General features: G+C 43.8%; 1 protein-coding gene across 2 annotated transcripts in view; it reads right to left on the bottom strand.

Moving 5' to 3' along the window:
• The window catches only part of IQGAP2 (IQ motif containing GTPase activating protein 2), a 1,674,846-nt gene that overhangs the window by 224,716 nt on the left and 1,428,175 nt on the right, over positions 1 to 21,955 (bottom strand). For both annotated transcript variants that reach the window (XM_069627448.1, XM_069627449.1), the window contains one exon: positions 6,117 to 6,219. In XM_069627448.1, the coding sequence (XP_069483549.1) occupies positions 6,117 to 6,219 (103 nt within the window). The remainder of the gene's footprint in view (positions 1 to 6,116; positions 6,220 to 21,955) is intronic.

A 21,955-nucleotide genomic window follows, 5' to 3' on the forward strand; every position in this document is an offset into this window, starting at 1 on the left:
GAAGGCGGGATAAGCCAGGTGAGGAAGAAAGCTAAGCCGACGGAAGCTGCAGCCTGCAGCTGGTGAGTGCAGAAGGGGAACACTCATACTGGGGAGCGCTGCAAACCGACAAACCTTTCATGAATAACGAACGTTGCAGAAACTGTTATGAACACTTTTGAATACTGAATATCATACATATTGAAAATAAGTAACAAGGATATTTGAACAAGTAATTTTGAATGCTGAACAGAAAGAAAGCAGATGATGAGCATATTTTGAATAGAATAAAAGTAACATTGTGCAAGGGGTGAATGCTACATAATGAATTATATAGGAGTCATTTATAATACACCTGTACAAGTGTTTCTAGCGCGACAAAGCAAGGTATGGAGACATAGGGAGGAAGAACAAACAATCTTACTAGGCCTTGTGTCCTTCAGGTTGCACAACTGCAGGGGGTAGAGGGAGAGGAGACGTGCCAGGGGCGGGGTGTAATGCGGTAAGGGCAGCATTGCTCCGAGTAAGTGCAGCCGGCACAGGGTAATTCAAGGAGGAAGGGGACTGTAGGGTTAGAGATCCAACCCCTAAGTATGTGGAGGTCCGGAGGCAGTACAGGTGCTTGCAGGTCATGGGGGAGCCTGGACCCATTGAGTTCTGAGGGTAGCCAGGTGACCAGCCAGTGCAGCAGACAGGTGGGTCAGCAAGGGAGAGAAAGAGAATGCAGAAGCGAAAAGGAATGTCTTGAGCTGCTTCCGGAACCTGAGGTGGCCCTGGTTCGAGTTTGAGAGGGGCAGGGAGGCCATTCCAGAGGTAGGTCCCTGCGGAGAGAGATCTACCTCCCACTCTGTCTGAAGAAGCGTCTGACCATCAGAGAGTTAGAGGTAACTGAGCAAAGGGCTTGAGAAGGAAGATGGTTAGGAAGAGAGTTGGATGTAGTGCGAGCCCCGGCCCCAGAAAGCCTTGTGGACAATGCAGAGGGTCTTGAATTTGATCCTTGCAGCCACCGGGAGCCAGTGGAGATGTGAGTAGAGGACTTCTTTGAGAGGTTCGTGATGTGAGGAGAGAAGGAGAGAGTGGAGTTGAAGATGACCCCAAGGTTTTTTGCCTCACAGGAATGTGCAGGGAGAGGGCCCAAGGAGGGCGGTGAGAGTGAAAGAGGGAACAGGGGATCCAATGAGGAGGATCTCGGTGTTGCTGGCATTGAGGCAGTGATCGTTGGAGGCGCACCATTCCTGAATCGTGGATAGACAGTCAGGAATGAGCGAGAGAGGAGAGGAGGCAGAGGTGAGCCTGAAGGGGAGCTGAGTGTCATCCGCATAACACTGAAAGTTAGAGAAGGTAGCGATGAGGTGGGCTAAAGGGGCCACGTAGATGTTGAAAAGCCAGGGTGAGAGGTTGGATTCCTGGAGAACACCACATGTGGAGAGAGAGGTGGTGGAGAAAAAGGACCCCAGTTTGACCTGAGAGGGACGGTCCCGGAGGAAGGAGGTCAACCATGCGAGGGCCTGATCCATGATGCCCAGGTTCTCACGGAGACGACTGAGACGACTGATCAGTATGGCATGATTGACCGTGTAGAAAGCAGAGGAAAGATCAAGGAGGATGATGACAGAAGGAAGGCTCGAGTCAGGATTAGTGAGCAGGTCTTCACAGGCGTTCAGGAGAGCAGTTTCGGTGCCTCTGGTTGCTCTGAAGTCAAACTGATGGTCACGGAGACAACCAACAAATTCAGTGTGGAGTGTAAGCTGGGAGGTGGCCAGCTTTTCCAAGAGTTCGCCCATGAGTGATAAAGATCGAGCGGTAGTTTGGTGGAGAGGAAGGAGCGGTGGATGGTTTCTTCAGGAGGGAGTGCTTAAGGGCGAGGGGAAAGTTCCAGTGGCAAAAGAGTGATTGCAGAAATTGGCCAAGGCTGGAGCGAGGGTGTCAATGTGGTCCTTGATGGTTCTGCAGGTGCAGGGGAGAACCTGCTTGGATGACACTTTCATAGATCAGACTTTTCTAGAAACGTCATCAGGAGTGATCACAGAAAAAGAGGAGAAAGGAGGAGGGAAGGGAGAGGCAGCCAGACGGGGCCAGGAGAGGGAGTGGAAGAGGGAAGAGAGGAGGAGTGAGAGGAGAGGATGTCCTGAGTTGTAGTGGTGAAATGAGAGGACATAGCCGTGTAGAGGGCCTGGGAGGGAACAGGAGAGGTGGAGACAGGATTGGCCAGCTCCTTGCAGATTTTGAAGAGTTTGGCTGTGTTGTTAGAGGCCACAGAGACGCAGGCTTGAATGTGGTCTATCTTCTTAGAAAGGACAATCTGTATTGCCTTTGGAGCAAGCGACAGGTCAGTTTGTCAGACAATGTGCCCGATGCCCTCCACTTCCTCTCCGCCACCCTACACTTGTGTTTTAGATTGGTGAGGTCGGAGTCAGACCAAGAGTTGCTCTTGGAAGTAGGCTTCAGGTGGATTCTCATTACCGGGGCAAGGACATTGAGCGTGTTGGTGACAGAAAGATGCAGGCTAGAGAGGGCTGTGTCAGAGTGTGAGTCAGCCACAGGAGTAGGAGGAGGAAAGAAAATAACAGCAAAGGCCTCCACTGACACATTCTTCATGGGCCGGTTGACAGAGAAGGTTGGTGTCAGTGCTGTGGTGGGCTCTACATGCGGGACAGATAGCTTCAGGTGGGAGGAGAGTAGAAAGCGGCCAGTCCAAGAGAGAGGAGTAGTGAGAGGGTTAGAGAGGGAGATGTCAGAAGAGATGAGAACATCCAAGGTGTGCCTGGCGGAGTGTGTCAGGCCAGAGGGTAGAATAGAAAAAGGGAGAGTGTCGCAGAGATTGCGCAAGAGCCCGGAGGCGGGATTGGAAGCATCCAGATGGATGTTGAGGTCTCTGAGTAGGAGAAGTTGAGAGGTAGAGGCAAGGAGAGAAGCGGAGAGGTCAGCCCATTCTGAGAGGAAGAGTGTGACCTGGCCAGGTGGCCTGTAAATGGTGGCCACAGTTAGAGAGAGGCCAGGAGAGATAGAGAGCCTGCAGACCAGGCATTCAAAGGAGGAGTAGGCCTGCATAGGGATGACACAAGCAGGGACCCACTCCAGAAAGATCAGGGCTACTCCACCTCCAGGATGGTTGGTTCTGGGTTTCGGAGAGGATCTTGTAGTCCTCAGGGAGGAGAGTGTCAAAACTTGTGACAGAACTAGCTGTGAAGCATGTTTCAGTGAGAGCAAAGACATCCATGTTGAGTTCTTCAAGGAGGTGACAGATGTCATTAGTGTTTGACAGCAGAACGAGTGTTGAGAGTAGCAACGAGGAGCAGGTTGCCCCATTTGAAAGACTTCCAAGTAGGGGTACAGGCTTGAGGTACGCCCTGCGGAGGTTGTAGAGAGGCCCAAGAGTGGGCAGAGAAGGGTGCCAGAGAAGTGGCAGAAGGAGTAGCAGGAGAATGGTGGAAGTTGATAAGATGTGGGAAGGAGGAGTGGAAAGAGGACAAGAGGACCTTCCACCTAGTGCCACCATTATTGGGAGAGGAGGAAAAAGGAGAGAGAACAGAGACCATATGACGGGTCCATAGGTCTGGAGAGGGAAAGACAAAGAGGATGTCAGTAAGAGTCTGCCTGGAGGAAGCACTGGTGTAGGCATCATTGATAGGGCACCTGGATTGGAGACTAGGATGTCCTTCTTGAACTTCCTCCTTCCAGACTTAGTGAGAGGGATAGGGTAGGAGATAGAGTAGCAGTTTGAGAATATAGGAGAGAGAGCGCACCATAGAGGGTGCTAGGAGGAAAGTAGGAGGAGGAGGGGAAGGGGGAGGGGGGCAGAGAGAGGGAGGGACGCACAACACAGGATGAGCAGAAAGGGCATGCGAAGGTAAGACACTTGCGAGCACAGAGAGGGATAGACAGTGATGAACAGTGGTACACGAAGCCCAGTGAGGAGGGGGAGAGAGCCTAGTGGGCTAGACTTCAGCAATGCAAGACACCCAGATTCAACTTTTTTTAAATGGCAAATAACTGTCAATTTCTTAACAAAGCAGCAATGCAGACACAATGAAATACAAGTATTGCCAAAGCAATTAAAATCCCAAGAAGAGTATGAGAAGAGCATTGACACAAGTCAATTGATCAAAGAACTACAGGTTAGAATGAGACCTGTATTGGCAGGAGCGAGAGAAGTATCAAGAGAACACCTAAGTGAATGGTGGCCAAGCTAGCCATGATAAGGTGTTGGAAGAAAGTAAATGGGATGCAGGCATTATTTTCCACTGTTACATAAAAGCAGTGAACCGTGGTCGATAAAGCAGATGAAAAGGGGCATTGGTTGGGTGGACCGTGTGTTCTGTCAACTGCGCCTAGACAGAGGGCACCCCTGTAGGAAAGCGATACTGATCAATCACAGCCAGAAAAGGAGCATTGGTTGCATGTTCTGTGATGGTTGGACCGTGTGGTCTATGAACTGCGCCTAGACTGAGTGCTCTACATCGAAAAGTAGCTAAAAGGAGAAGGCAAGAGTGTTGACATCAAGAGGAGCAAGTCAATGAAAATGTACAGATAGAGATTTGTGTGATTACCAACGTGGATTGGCAAACTAAGGAAGGTAATCCTTGGTGAACTGTTTTCAATTGTGGAACTATCTTGAACTTGGGGAAGGGAACCCCCCCCCCGACTTTGTGGAACTCTATTGAACTTGGGGAAGGCAACCCTGAGAGACGTTATGGAACTCTATTGAACTTGGGGGAAGAGGAGCTGATAAGTATGCCAGGAGCTGGAAAAAGCTCAGAACTTTCTTTGAAACACTATTTATTTTATTATTGCCAGCCACATACACTGTTTATCTCTAGTTCTGAGGTCACGTATAGGCTTTGAACACAGACAGACTTTTAAGTTGAACTTCCTGACTCAGACTGTCCTTAGTTTTGTTAGGTATGCAAATACCACCTTAGCATAGGGCAAGTAAGGTCTTCCACCATCCTGACATTTAAGTTAATACAACCTTTCTATTTGAGTTTTGAATCTGCTGTCTGTGTCTCACTTCATGATAACTCCACAGTCTTCAAAGCCACAGTGTTGATCTCTATAGAGAATAAACCTGGCACACTAGTATGCCCTCTGCCACCAAGACACGAGGCAAAGTGCAGCTTAAGCCATACATGGAATACTCCAGCCAATCTTTTCTACACTGATTATGTTTTCCCACTTTGTAAAAGTGGAAAGGTAAACAAAATAAAATAACACGAGGTCAACTCCAAAAGGCGTTAGACGAGGTTGTATTCAAACCCTGTTCTAATGACCAAATCCAGTATCCTAGCCAAGTCGCAACAACGTATACATGAAGCCTGTGGAAGCTTAGAAGAGCCTAAACACATCTTCACACGTCATACCCTGGCACACTCGCAGCACACTTTGTCTAGTTTCCGTGAATAGCGTGAAGAGGTGCCATTAGTTGCTTTTTAAACTTATCAGTGACAAAAAACAACAAAAAAAATCACCCAAAGATTATGTGCCGAAAAAAGGTCTATTATCGAGCCAAACAATGACTCATGTGTTAGACGATATTTCAAATAAAGATGACAAGTACAGAGCACAAATGAAAAAATGGTAAGACTTGTCATATATAAATATCATGGTTAAGAACCCTGCCATGGCGTTGCAGCACACGTGTCTTAATCATTTGTGCAACTTTTAGCCATTCTCAACATTATATTTTGCCCAATATATGCCGGGATTGGACCGGGAGGAAAGCTCAGGAGCAACGCAGAGCAACACAGGTTCGAATCCAGGTCCCGACACTGGTCCAAGGTGATGAGCGCGTTAAAAAAGATGAATATGCATTGCAAATGTTTACAATATTTTTGTAAACTTACAAATGTCCTACATATACAGAGCTCATTCTGCAGTAGATGTAGGCATGTGCAGGCAGTACAGTTATACAATGTTAGGTTTCATCTCCTTCATATGAGACAAGATAACACATGGTGTAAAATGGAATTTTGGCATAATTTAAAATCTGCACAGAATATTTAAAACAAGAAGAATGAAGCATTTCCATGCAATCCTGTAAAACGCTAGCAAACTAAACAGAGAGTCCTCTATTAGGCATGTGGCATATTTTAATCCCTCGCCGCATGAGAAATTCTCTATAAAGCAATGGTTCTCACCAAGGAAAGATTCCACATCCGGGACCGTGCCAAGACCTTCCAGAAGTTCATGCAGCACGTCATTGTGGTCTGGAGAAATGGCATGCTGATGTTCCAAGAGTAGCTGTAAACAAAACAACGCGGATAAAGTAAAGTATGACCACTGTTTCCCATCTCAGTATTATTGAAACTTACTACCACTGTTTAAGCATAAGCATCAATACCTAAATTATTAACACACAGAACTGCATACAAATTAAATGGGTAGCCTCTCAAGGCAAACCTGCAACTGGTTATACAGCTGAAAAGGACACAATTAACGTTAGTTCTCTCGGAGTTGTATTCTCATCAGATCCAAACTTAATTTACCGACAGTTTTGAAAATGGTCAAGGAGCAAAACATACTCTGAATGTCCAAGTGCGATTTTGGATATGGCCCTCGGGTCATGGATCTTGTCAAACCACAGCTTGAGATTTGATAGATGATTGCACCACACACGGAGAGGGCCCATGTTTCTCATCAAAACAAAAGCCGAGGGAAGAGCTGCGAAGCTTATGCTACCTTGCTTAGCATGCACTCAAAAAATGGGAGGTTCAAGTACCAAAATGATTGTCAAAATAAATAGATTTAACACACACCACTTGTTCTTACATACTTTTTTGTCAATATCACAACGAGTAAGTGACTTGTTTAGTTGCTAGGAGCATCACAACCGAAGGAAGACAGACTGAAAAAGAGGTCTACAAAAGATGGCGGCACTGCAGGCATTGACCGAGGTACTCATTTTGTTTGATGACAACATGCCCGAGTTGCAGGTAGGGCATGCAGGAGAACTGGCACAGTTCATCGCAAGAGGGTAGCAGCCTAGACTCCAGTCAACTCACTGAGGAATCCTCTCCTCCCTAGAGACAGAGAAGGGAAGCAGTTGCCGGACATTCATTTGAATACGTGAACAGGGCATATTATTAATTGTTCTTTTATAACGTGCTTAATACCAGCGAGTGGTTTCTAAGCGCGGAATCGGCATTCGAACCTGTGTTGCACTGCATTGCCTTGCTTCCAAGAGCGCAGGATCGGGATTCAAACCTGTGTTGCGCTGCACTGTCTTGCTTCCAAGACAAATGCGTTGCCCCGGAGTTAGCCGTCCTCCCCTTTGAAGGATCACTTAACATGTTAACACTACAGCTACCAGAATCCATGGGCGTTATTTTAGGGGGGGCGGGGGTGTTTGCCCCCCAACTTTCATGGCACACCATTTATTTCCCATTCATTTGGCTGGGGCACCTTTTCTTCAGAGGTCATGTCCCCCCCAACATTTTCAGCAAAGTTTCTCCACTGGCAGAATCCCTAGAGACTGAAAGAACAACTAATTGGTAACACCTGAATATAAGTACAGCCTCCCTGATGACTGTGAGACAAGAAAGCGCTAGGAGGAGAAGATCAACAGAGCAACTGAACAGCAGATGGGATCCAACCCTGTTAATACTTATTAATTTCTTTTTGGGATTTAACTCAGTTACTTCTTACATCAGGCACATTTTGACTGGGAACCGGAATGCACGCCTCCCCATCCCCTTTTTTTTTCCTACTGTCAACATTATCGTCCCCGACATTCTTGCTGAAAGAAGATGTGACAGCTTGCAGAAGAGTTAAAAGCACCCATCTTGCCAGTGGAGACCCCACTGATCGTGAATCGTGGAATTCTTACAAAATATTGTCCCAGACAACATGAATGTGTCCACCTTAAAAGGAAATTGCTGCAGGTCCCTTGAATCATACAATAGTCAATCTCTACCCAAAAAATGACCATTCCTGGTTAGAAGAATACAGCCAGCAACTGACCAATTAGAAACTTACTGTACCACAGCGACAGTCTAGTAGCGACTGCAGGAAAAAATGAAACCATTTAATCAACTGCATGACCCCGCATCGAAAAACCTAAAATAAGACTACCTTGTAGACCTCGATGAAGGCAAGAACAGAACGAATACTCAACCTCCCGCCAGCTACTACTATAAGCTGCACCATGATGTTATGATAAAAAGAAAGCGTGGATGAGAATCTTGAGAACGTCCCTGAGTTTGGTAACATTAATAATCCAGATTTGAAGTGAAAAAATAACAATGGTACAGTTCAATGGCCCAGACACGTGGCTCTATATTCAATAATGGCATGCAGCTCTCATTCAATGCCCCATAGTCTTCCAGTGGAATCAATCATTGAATTAATTGTTTGCACCGTGCGCAGGGCCTCCTGATGCACTGACCTACCATGTGCAAGGGTTGGCCAGACGCCCTACGCCCTTGTGAAAGTTCAGATAGCAAAGGCATGGGGGGCAGCCTCCCTGCCCCCCACCCAAGAGTACAGGGCTCAATGATACTGGTGCACTTGTCTCAAACACTGAGAAGAACCCAGCTACTTGTGCCTAAGCAAGCAACTGAAAGTAGATTTCTTTGGACACTGCCTTCCAGTGAGGGTCTTCAACCAAGGATGTAGGTCTCACTGAGTAATTGCCATTTAGAGGGGACTTGCCCTCTCTCTTTATCTCTGACCGATTAACCACCAAGAAACTGTCACAATGTCCCCACCCACAAGATCAGCTAAAAACATATAATTAAGATTGCATAACAGTGAATCACCCTCCATCAAGGCTGAACTGTAACAGGGATAGAAATCATAGCTGGACGGTTCTGGCTACATTGATCAAAGATTTCAGAAGAGGGACTTCCTGCTGTCAACCTGGATTTATATTTGTGTTTTTATTTGATTTCGATAGTGATTAACGCCTAAGCATTGTAACAGCTATTCCATCAAATCCCCCTTATTAATGGACCCTCTTAGTTGTCAAACCCATTCCTTTACCACAGAGAAACCCACAAAATAATTTCTACAATCCAATTTCTCAAACTCCTGCCAAACTATGGAATGAATAGCAATAACCACCCCACAAGCTTACATTCAACTCCGCGCACTATAGTGACATTAAAAAAACATGTACGCGTGACATAAATGATTAGGAAAAACGACACACTCAATGATTAACGTTACATTTACGTTTTAGACTGACATGCAAGAGAAATAAACACATTCAGTAACAAGAATTGACAAAGCCAAATGGCCCGAGTGGCAAAGCAGAAATTAAGATCATCTTTTGTCCTGTGGAAGAATTGCAACCTAAAATGCGACCTCTAAATGAGGATATCTTGTTTGCCATGAAGCTAGGTTTTCTAGTCAGAGCTATACCCGCTGGACCGAGATTTCAGTGTTTGTTATTTTGGCTGGTACTAATTTTACAAAGAAGCTCTTTCTAGCATGGGCTGGTGAGTTCTCGATGTTTGAATTCGTCCCAGCCACACTTGCATCTGCCCTTCCAGCTCCAGCAGGGCTGCATTTATCTGACTGCACTCGTCACAGTACCTGCCGCAGCTGTGCATTCATCCATTCTGTTCAAGCCTAGCGGAACAGACGGTGAGCAAAGGCCTTTAATTATATCATGACATATCATCACTCACACAAAACTGCATGAAGCTTTACCTACATAGACCACTTCATAGTAAGGACACCTGGTTGGAGAGAATAATTCTGTACACTATGAAGGTTTTCCATTGGGCAGTGCAGCACTTGCTGCTATGTTCACCAAACGGCAGAGAGCGGCCATGATTATTTCAAGGCATCCAACAACAATAAAACAACGTTTAGTAGTGTGTAAGTGAAATAGTTCCCTTGACAATGATTGCAGATACATTCACTATAATGCATCAGAAAGAAAATGTCTCAGCGGAAATGTACCCTGGTAATACAATGCATTGATTAATTCTCTGAAATGTATATCCTCATGCCACAGCTCAAAGTTGTCATGCACAACAAAAATGCACATTGACTAGAAACATTGTACAGGGGCAGACACCTAAATAAATAATATTGTCAGACGGACCAACCATTCCATGAGACACCCGTGAAAATACTGCTTTAGTTAAGAGGCAATGGTGATTGGTATAGACTGGGAATATAAATATATTTTTTAACCATGTTGAAATGCAGTACAAAAGTAGAAAGAACATTATTGTACCAGGTAGAATGTAAAGAAAAGCAGGGCTTAAAAGTAACATTGCACAATGCTGAAAAGCTCAATTTAGTTTTCACTGCACCAGAATCTGGCTACTAAAGCACACAATGGATTGAACATTCAACCATGCACCCGCTTCGTATCTTTCTTTGGGCAACCCAAAGAGGCTTGCAAGGGCAGGGAGGCATCAAACTGTACATACAGACAACCTGAAGCTATTGAACTTTCAACAGCTCAGATTCCAGCATATCCTATGGAAATTTCTATAGCTAGAGGCGCACGCCATCGTCGGATTGTGCTTTATGTGTGTGGAATTTACCAGGCCTCGTTTGAGGCGGCTGCTAGCATAGTTGCAGATATACTGTGCACCCACTGAGGACATTGGGGCATTACTGGAGAAGCGGAAACTGGTGGAGAGCGGAGGCTAAACAATGACACTGCTCTCACACTCCCAGGAGCTAAATCTGCACATATAGTAGGAGAAGATCTTGTGTGGACATTTTGCTGTTCTGAACAACTGTTCTGATGGTCTGTCCTCCCGGTGTTGGTGGAACCTTATAAGAAGCTGATTAAGAATTGTGCTATTGTTTTACTTGAAAGCAGGATTTACAACTATATGTTCATGGTTTTTCTATGCTATTCTTTTGTTTTAGTTCTATTTTATATGTGTATATATATATTCAGTAAAAAAACTTTGTTAAAGGGACGTTATGGTTAAGTTGCGCTACTAAAAACCTATGAAATTCAGTGAAAAAACTTTGTTAAAGGGACGTTATGGTTCAAAGTAAAACCGAAAAACCCCTGAAATTCGGCAGTTATGGTAACATAAGCAACCATAACTCGCGCCACCGTGCACTGCTAACACTAACACCCAGGACATCAAAGATGACATCACAAATGTCATTGATGACATCACTGATGACATCACATGTGCATTTACTTTTCATAAAAACTCTGTACAAGGGATTCTTATAATGCTGACCAAAAACTGTCAAGGATCATTGGGATAAATATCATGAGCTAATTAGTGCATTAAGCAATGCATTGATATAAATAGCATTCTATTATGAAGTTCTATCCAGTATACTAAGCTACTCATGCAGAAACATAGGCAGTGTGTGCAGCATACATGATGAAGGTGCCATATTCATAATCTTGCCATGTTGAATACTGAAATGATAACTGCTTTCTTATTAGAGTTTTGCGTACTGTGAAACATGTAATAAGTAGATAATAAAACCCACTTAATACATAATTATTACAGACAAAACACAAAGAGACAACAACACATACAAATATGAGTATATACAGGGACAGTGAAGTAAACAAAAGAGCAGAAGTAGTAGCAGAAAGAGTTCATAACCTAACTGATTGTCTTTATGCAGAGAAACTATTGCTCTGTTTCAAAGCTGCTACTTACCATATGTATGTGTATCACATGATGTAAATGCACCCAAAGGAAAGGAGAGTGAGTATAATGTATACAAATATGAGCATATACAGGGAAGATAGAGTAATAAAAATAAAACTATGAGAAAGTGCTGATAACCCTAATGATTATCTTCATGCACAGAAAGGATTGCTCTCTTTCAAGCCTGTGTCTTCCGCTATGTATATGTTTCATATGATGTGACTTGACCCTAAGTCTACAAATATAGTACCTTTTCAATTTTTACTTCCTGACTGTTACTGAAGAAAACTATGTGGCTTCGATATGTCAGTAAAGGATAAAAAGGGAGAGCCAGCCATGTGATGTCATCAGTGATGTCATCAATGACATTTGTGATGTCATCTTTGATGTCCTGGGTGTTAGTGTTAGCAGTGCACGGTGGCGCGAGTTATGGTTGCTTATGTTACCATAACTGCCGAATTTCAGGGGTTTTTCGGTTTTACTTTGAACCATAACGTCCCTTTAACAAAGTTTTTTCACTGAATTTCATAGGTTTTTAGTAGCGCAACTTAACCATAACGTCCCTTTAACAAAGTTTTTTTACTGAATTTCATAGGTTTTTAGTAGCGCAACTTAACCACAACGTCCCTTTAACAAAGTTTTTTCACTGAATTTCATAGGTTTTTAGTAGCACAACTTAACCATAATATCCCTGACTTCATATACATGTAACATAGAACATACTAACCCCCTCGTAGTGATTTTCATGGCCGCGGACTACCGCCATGTCCGCGGACATATCAAAAATCTGAGCGTGGTGAATGTAAATTTAAATAGTGTGCCCCATTTCCCCTTTGTAGTTGGCTCTGAAAAGAGCCGTTTTTTTTTTTTTTTACAGATGCTTGACAGACACCTATTATTTTGTATTTTTTTTCTTGTTTTTTTTTCTTACTTTACTCCTAGAATCTTCACATAACCTTCTCCAAATCAACCCTTACATTCCAAAATAGAAAGGCATTTCCCGTAAAAGATAAAGAAATGCCATCTTCTTTAAAATTAACAGCATTACTGGCATCAATATTCTCATTATTACAGAAGAACATACCAGCTCTAAGCATGAAGGCACACATGACTCGGTTGATGACACACCTAGCAATGTTTTGCTGAGGACAAAAAACTGAACTATTGTCCCATATTGCCCTAGGTAGTAATCCAGAAAAAATTACTTTCGCATTTAGAAGGATCTTCATTACGGCTTGAACCAAGCGCTCCAAATCAGCCAACAAAGTAGGGGCACTGAGGTTGCCCAAATGGAAAGCACCATAGTGCAAAACTACCACATGCGGACTGTTCATTGTGGACATATCCTCACAAACTTGTACAATTCCCTGTACATTGCAATCAGGCACAGTGCTCCACACCACCTCCACTCCTTTCACATCAAAGTTCTTTGCAACATGCCTGCATTGAGCGTACTGTTGTAAACCATACACAAACATATCTCCAAGCACCAACACCCTGACTTTCTCTACTTCTGCCATCTTCTCCACAGACAGTCTCTTTCAACACAAATCCACAACCTCGACATCTGATTGGCTGATCCGTACAGTCTTCTTTCCTTGGATTTCCTGGAAAAACCCGGATGTAGCACGCCCTGTCCACGAACAGCCGCGGTGTCCGCGGACGGCGTCCACTTTACTCTCTGTGCCATTCCCTCATTGCATACCGCTAAGCAATCACACAATACGAATAACGTCCTCAGAACACCCCCTTTTTGTGAATATTCGAACATTTCAGGATGATTATCATTTCATTATTCAACATATTAACATTACAAATATTATACTTTCATCTTGTACTCTGCACACAATGCTATGTTTCTCCATTAGTAGCTCAGTATACTAGATAGAATCCCATAATACAATGCTATTTATATCAATGCATCGTTCAAAGCACTAATAACGGTATGATATTTATTGCAATATCCTTGACACTTTTTTCGCAACATTATAATAAAAATCCCTAGTACACAAATTCCATGAAAAGTACATACACATGTGATGTCATCAGTGATTTCATCAATGACATTTGCGATGTCATCTTTGATGTCCTGGGTGTTAGTCTTAGCAGTGCACAGTGGTGGCGCAAGTTATTTTTCATAGCTTACCATAACTTGCGATTTTCAGGGGTCTTTCGGCTGTATTTAGAACCATAACGTCCCTTAAACAAACTTTTTTTAATATCACGCAAACAATATACAAACATGGCGTGCAAAAACCAACTTCTCACAGATGGCTTTACACAGAATGTTGCAAAGTAAGAATTTATGCTCGTTCACAGTGAAGGTCAGCTGCTTCCATTTTTTTCTCAGGCCCCGGAGAGGCTCGCGAAGCGGACTATAAGGTTGTATTGTGTTTTGACCTTGACACACAGAGATTGTGATGAAAGACTTCTCTTGAAGGAGTGTTGCTAAAACGTAAGAGTAGATAAAGATGAAATTTCTGAAACGAAACCACTTTTATATATTATATCATTATGCGAAAGATCGTTCGCACACGCGGAGTCGTATTTTGGGACTGCACTACTCGTAGACAATGGAAATTGCAATTGTATTGTAAGTAACCCTTTAGATTATTTTATACCAAATATAATTACAATAGCGTAGCATTAAAGACCGCTCAAGTTGAACTTGTTCGTTGAAAGTGGCATAATGTTTTCTACCGCGCACTATCACTGCCGAATTGATCCCCTGTCGTTTAGAGGGCTCTGAAAAAGGCAGACGACACAGGGTGGGTTAATAGAAATAATTTAACCGGTCTATAGGCGGTCAAGCGCTCTACTCGCTGTACCACTTCACTGTAGCCTGTCAAGTGGCACAGCGAGTACAACGCTCGCTTTGACATCCGTGCACAGCTTGCTAACGCAAGTTCGAATTCCGGCAAGGCCAAACTCAGCCTTTCATCCTTCCGTGGTCGATAAATGAGCACCACACACCGTGGTTAATAATAAGCACCGCTTAGATACCTCACGGTTCTTAGCGCTATATGAATGGGAAAATATTATTATTTTATTATTAATATACTCCGTTGCACTATCTTCGATAGCAAATAGTTTCACGCCCTAATAAATAAAATGATGATTTTTAATGAAGATCGGCTGGTGAGACTAATTTATGTTTTTTAAAACAGGTATGTGGCCCCATTTTGCCTATGTCACAATTTACAGACTCCAGCGGATGGGGTCTTCAACTGCCAGGTGCAGGTCCAAATATGCAACTTCATGACCCTCACCATTTTATGGGACAATCGCCAAGGACCAATATGCCCGTACGCAGTACTAGCGGCTACAAACAACATACCAACCAATAGGGTGGTCTAATGGCTCGTTGTTGGAGCAACCTTCCGATTATCAGAGCGACCATTTACTGCTTTTATCATAAACCAACAGCCTATCTACCGCAAAGGAACAACGCGTGGCTCAAAATAAACTTTTGCTGATCGACAGCAGAGACAGTAGCAAATCGCTGAATATTCACTAAACATTTCATGTGAAATAAATGTACTTTACAAAATTTACAATCTTGCTGTTTGCTTTTAAATCACTGTTTCATATTCCGAATTGTGGCGCGCTGTGTTTTGACATAATATGTGTTGTCTTCCGGGTTCTGTGTAAAGTCACTTAGGACTGCAGAGGACTGGGCGCGTTTGATGACGCACCCTGTAACGTCACGGAGAGAGGCGGGGAATATGAATGCTTTGATAATATCAGGCTTGGGGGCGGGAGATATGATTTAGTGTCGCAAAAGCAAGTCAGCCAGGTCAATAGCGCCAGTCATAGGATTATCACATAATGTCGGCGCACACCAGCCGGATTTATCGTTTCTTTAGTGGACAAAAAGTCGGTTGACGCCCATAGGAAATTATACTATTAGCGGACAAAAGGAGTGGTCTTAAAACACTTTCACCCTGACAACGAACAATACAAACAATGTTCTCAGAACACCCCCATTTCGTGTAATTGCAACCATTTCGGGACACCGCGAGTGTTCTTAGAACACATTCAACTAGACAGATTACAATACGGACAGCGTCCTGAGGACACCCCCAGTTTGTGTATTTACGAACAAATAAGTACACCGCAAGTGTTCATAGCTCATTTTTACCTTCCTTGCGAACAAAAATGACACATACTCCGTCCTCTAAACACCCCACCATTTAGTTTATTTACAAAATGTCAGAACAGCCGTGTTCTCCGCGGACAAATCGAACGCAACAAAAACGTCTAGCACATAAAAAAACAAAACATTGAACCTATCTCATACTCCCCCACCCTCCCCAAACACTCTTACACACCAACACACGGCACTAAATACAATTTTTTATCCACGTTTCACCGCGCTGTACGCGGTCGACGGCGAATACTAGATGGCGGGCGCCACAGAAAATCTGACGTGCTCCACGCCCCTCGCCGTCCAATCAGCGAACAAGTCGCATGTCCGCGGACATGACGCAAGCCCATGGGCCAATCGGGGTGCTGTCCGCGGAGCGAACAGGGAAGTCCGTCCGCAAAGAGAACACAGATATCACTAATTTTTTTGCCTTACGTTTTGGTCATTTTATAAAAAACTACTGGACGGATTTACACCAAATTTGCAAAAGCACGCTTTCGGGACCAAGCCCCCGCTCCTGCCGCAAATTTGGTGTAAATCCGTCCAGCGGTTTGGCCTGTGGCCGTGCGCAAAGTTTTTTCCCATTATGTCTATAGGAAAAAACACAAGTTTTGGGACCCCCCCTATAACTTTTCCCCCCCTGGACGAATCCTCACCAAACTTTGCAAAAAAATTCAGAGTGGGCCATATACTTTTTTTTGCAAAGTTTGGTGAGGATTCGTCCAGAGGGAGTGAAGTTATAAGCCACCGAAAAAATGCTCTTCCTATGGAAACACCAACTTAACCATAACTACATGGACGCTACCGCGTCCATGTAATGTATATAGTGATATGTACATTTGTGTAAAGTTTATAATGTAAACTATGTCACAATAAATATTAAATTAAGTTGGTGGAACTACACTGCAGCATGCATGGGATTGTGCTGCAAAATACGTATGCCTGTTAGAGCCCCTGAATCAGCTTCCTGTCTAGCTCACGGGGAGATGCAGGTCTTTGCAGCACAGCAGCCAGAGTCTTAAGTACCCCAACCGCCCCCTGCTGGCTGATCTGCACCTTCCATATGCACGCATCTTTCTTCTGGAAAATCATTTAATAGTATGTTTTGAGTTGTTCCTTTAATGTCTGTTTTTCTAAACTAATGATTACAATGTATAACATTTCTTCCTACGCTCTGGTCAAGCATTAGTTTGCATTATATTTTCTGGGTTTTGGACGTGGTATACGATATGGACACTTGAAAAAATGTATTTCTTCATTATACAGACTGCTTCTTTCAAGGAAACATACTGGATGTTGTACACACGGTGCAACGTCCTTTCATCGCCTGCTTTTTCATCCCAGGCTTTTCAAAGTGCACATTCCATCGCATGTGCTCATCAAATTTTTTAGGGGGGGTGGGAAGGGTCAGATAAGGGTTTGGGCGGGTGGGCAATGGCAAAAAATAATTGTGGAAGGGGGGTTTGGGGGATACCCCCATAAAAAAAAAGAAAAAAACGCTGAGCACATTCGATGGAATGTGCACGTTAAAAAGCCTGGGGATTAAAAGGCAGGCGATGAAATGACATGGAACCGTACACACTCTCTCTGCCTTGGTGTTACATTAGCTTGATCTTTTGGTAATATAGGGCAACCCTCATACCCCCACTCTCCTCGTCTCCCTTAACCTGCTCTCCCTATTATGCCTCCTAATCTACAGTTCCTGCAACCTCCTTTTACCCAGTGTCTACTCCTCTGTTCTCCCTTTCTTCTCTTTTACAATAGAGCGCGATCTGATAAGACTGTGGATGAGATTTAAAAAAAAAAAAAAACTTTAGTATGCCAAAATGAGGGCAGGATGGGATATTCTGTCCAATTATTTTCTTCCAATGATGTATTTGCATTTCACAGTGGATGGAGTCATGCACCGCTGTAATAAAGGTAACTATGAGAGGGCAAACTGCCGTTCCCTGGTCCAACATCACTAAGAGCATTTAGACATTAGGAAGGCAGGTCACTGAATGGCACCTGAATAAGCCCTCGGGAGGTAAAGTAAGATTGTGGCAAATGGCACTAGGGAGTTACGTTTTTATGTATTTTCAACACTTTCTACACTTCATTGCAGCCATTGTATTTAGTTAGATTGTCCCTTGTAATTCCAAGGACAAGACAGATATAAATAACCTTTTTCCCAAATGTAACATCTTTGTCGCAACCGAAAATGTCAACACATGCTATTCACCAGGTAGAGATTCAAAGTACACATTTTACGTTTCAAGTTTTTATATTTGGGTGCTATAAATAGATGAAACTTCTAGAGTTTCATTAAAATTAAAATCGATCCTTCAAAATTAACCATAGTGGGAGTAATTGTTTTCAAATGAGTTAGATACGACACCATGTCATTGAAGGATTACACAAATCATTGACTACCTTTTCAGTCAAGTGGGTGCTTCAAGTAAATTGTGTGTGCTGTAATATTTGTTCCACCTATATTTTCTCTGTTTCGTCAACTACACATATTCTGTGTGTGTCTATACCAAGGATGTGCCTGCTTAGGGCACATCTTGATCCTTAGCAGGTCATATCCAGACGTAGTACCGGAATGACAATGTCCATGTGCCTAGAAACGTCAATCCTACTTGAGAGCAGTGTACATCAGCAGCAGACAGTTCTAATTTATGCCAATCACTTTTCATGAATGGTCTGGAAATTTGACATTACTACTCTGAGTAGAGAACACAACGCAGGCTAAACTGATCAGATTGAAAAGCACTTGTTAAGAACAGCCATGCTACAGTATCACAGTCGCTAGCCTGAGCACTGCTGTGCTACTAATCTTTGCATGTGTTATTATTTTGCCAAGATAATATGTGGCACTCAGTACTTTGAAAAAAGAGGGGCATGTGGTGGACCTTCCAAACGGTGTCCCATGGCATTTGCAACGTTGTCACTCACACAAAGACGTCAATGCAGTTTCCAAAAACCAATACTTATACGTTTATGATCTACCCTTTCTAGAAAAGCTGTACACTAAACACTAGTCTTGCCTGAGACCTCATGAATCATAGGTTACTATACGTTAATCAAGTGATGGATCGCGTGCACCATTGAGACGGAAGGGGCTGTAATCAGGGGAAGTGGGCAGTTGGGGAATGGTTACATTGTGTTTGTGGGGCAGCAGATACAGGGCGGTACCATACAGAGGGCGACAAACCCCTCGGAAGACGGAAGGGCATGTGATTGTGCGAAAAAACTCTTATGGGGGACACATGAACCCTTTTGGGGAGGGTTCCATACAAATGTGCAATGCATGCAAGCTTCTCAAGCGGCTCCAGAGCGGTGGCTATACTAGTGAAAAGGTCACTGAACCTACGCATCACCAACATAGTCCGGGATCCCAAGTGGAGACTGGTGTGGATTATGGAACAATCTGGAGGGAGGAGTTTGTTAGTGTATACACCCCACCTACGCTTCTGGTAGAGACCCTTGAAGAGCATTAAAAGGTTATAATGGAAGCCCCTCTTGGCCCAATGTTTATTGGTGGAGATTCCAATACTATGGGAAACCTGCTACTGGATAGATGGCAGAGGGGAACCGCTGGGAGAGGAGGGGATTTGCAGTTGGGAGAGTTCTTGGGGTTGATGGGCCTGCTAGACATATGGAGGAAAGTGTATCGGGGACATAGAGTGTACTCATTGTTTTCAGCCGTGCATGCCTCTTTTTCGAAGATAGACTAGTTTATATGTCCGCAGACGGAGAAAGACTTCGGGTGAGAAGTGTGTAGTATCTCTCTAGTGGGGTCTCCAACCATGCCCCTATGCCAATGATGATATTTGTGGGCACGCACGGGGGAATGGTTCATGGAGGCTGAACACGTACCATTTAATGGACAAGTTGGTGACAGAGTTGAAAGAAGAAACAGCGCATTATTTTCAAGTCAACCAGGACTCTATGCCATCAAAACAGATGGTGTGGAAGGCATATAAAGCAGTATTGAGCAGCAAAGGAATGGAGATCTCTGCTAAAGCGAGGGAGAGAAAGACAATATGAGGCAGAGGAGGAGGTCGAGCAATTGGAGGTGCGATGGCGGGAGTGGCAAAACGAGAGTGTAATAAGGAGCTTTAAGAGAACAGGAGGGGATAGGGGATGTTAAAATCAAAGAGCTGGAGAGGGCCAAAATAAGCAGGTGGAATAAAGGGGCACGGATATATAAATGGGGTGACAAAACCGCAAACTGCTGGCATGATTTGCCTGTAGGTAGTTTGACGGGTCAGAAATGTGAGGCAGACACCTTTGTGAAGGTTTTTCAAAAGATGTAATTTTTATTAATTCAAAAGTTTGGATAAACGTCTCACTATCTCTACCCCAATGAGGATTTCCATGCCTAAAATAAACTGGAGGAAACACTCTACCAAAAAGGATTCTATCCCTCACACTTATATAAACAATAAATCAATAAGGAAATATATGGCAGTTTAACAATGTTAGGATTGATTTTCTATACTCTGGCCTGGTGGACAGATGTATTGAAGGCCAACCTATATTTTGACAGGGACAACTCTGGAGAGCTGTAGCCAAACCAGTTCAGGGTAGCAGTGACGAGGGTCTAGGCTCAGTCTCAAGAGGTGGTGAGCTTACAGTATGTATAAAAGGTTCCATGTGATAATGTCCACATGATAATGTCGCTTGGCAAAAAATTGCTGTAAAATGGCAGTTTCTTGCAGGGACATTAACACATAGAACATGCAGGGGACACCCTCCTTTTGAAGGGGAGCAGGGGACAACCCCCGCTCCCACAGACCCCATATATATATCACCATATATAATGTTGCCATAACCTTTTCACAGCGACATGTATGGCGACCATATATATGGGGACAATATTACCGGATACTGTATAAAAATACAGTTATTTTCTTTTTTTTAAAATAATTTATTTTTGAGATTTTCAATATCAACAAATAATACAACAAGGCGTCCGGTTCTCCCTCCCACCCACCGTATTCCCATATTCACATAATTTACAATCATCACATTTGCACTGCTTTTGTTAGTCTATGCAGAGGTTGGCCGATTCACTCCATTTTCCCACCCTTTTCCAGTCCGTGGTTGTCAGCAGATAGTTAATGTAGGGGCCCCAAGTGTCTGTGGGACGTGCATGAAGGGGTAAAGCTCTGATGAATGCTGTCTCCATGTCGTGACAATACGCAACATCTTGGAGCCGCAGTCGTGCAGTGGGTGGACGCCCCATCCCCCAGGACACCGCCACTCTTCTGCGTGCCAACACCAGCAGCAACCCTGCTAGTATTCTCACAGTGGGTTGTAGGGCTTTGGTGCATCCCAATAGCGCAACGAGTGGACTCAATTTCAGTGCTTCTCCAACAATTATTGAGATCTTAGCCAACACCTCTGTCCAGAATTGGCCAACTCCCGGGCATTCCCTGGCAAGGTGGAGGAAGTTCGCCGGGGCATAGTTGCATCTATTGCATGCATCGGATATGGACTGACAGTGTCTGTGGAGCCTGGCTGGAGTATGGTACATCTGGTGGACGTAGTTTATTTATGGCCAAATATCACTATGAGCAATGACTTCGAACAGATAGAAACATCACACAACACTAATACTAGATTACATATATACAGTCACTGGTTGAGAGCATAATATAAATCAAACGCCTATAAAAGAAAGTACAGATTAGATTATGCACCAAAAGGTCCACAGAGTTAACCCTAACTTCAAAAGCCGTTCCCCAAGTTGTCTGGGGCCTTATGCCTAAAAGTTCAGGAATGTTCCGACAAAGTTTCTGAAGCTGGAAAAAATGAAGGTAGGGTCTCCGGGGTCCAGTGAACAGTTCCAAGGGTTAGAGGCCAATGTATTCTAACTAATAGAAGTGTCCCCAACTTTCGGTATGCTTGCGCCAGAAAGCTATGGAAAAACCAAAGTATATTAAAAGTTTTGTAAAAGTTCGGAAAACTTTTAAAGGGAGTTTAGGGGCTGGTAAGAACAACTGTAACTTACCCCCGTACTCAGATTCTTCCCCAGACTTGGCCAGTCAATGGAAGAGGGTCCGAGGTTGCTTTTCCCACCATCAGTCACAGTCCTCGATTTGCAGGGGTTGCAGGTTCAAACTGGTCTGCGGTTGGTGTCTTTCGCTGGTTCAAGGGCTCTTGGATGAAGAATGCAGCAAAACTCGATGCAGGACCCCTCTCAGGACTGGACTCTGGTCAGGTAAGCTGTTTCAGACAGTGGTCA

This window comes from Ambystoma mexicanum, chromosome 6p, assembly GCF_040938575.1.
Source record: "Ambystoma mexicanum isolate Mex_15411 chromosome 6p, UKY_AmexF1_1, whole genome shotgun sequence".
NCBI classification, from domain to species: domain Eukaryota; kingdom Metazoa; phylum Chordata; class Amphibia; order Caudata; family Ambystomatidae; genus Ambystoma; species Ambystoma mexicanum.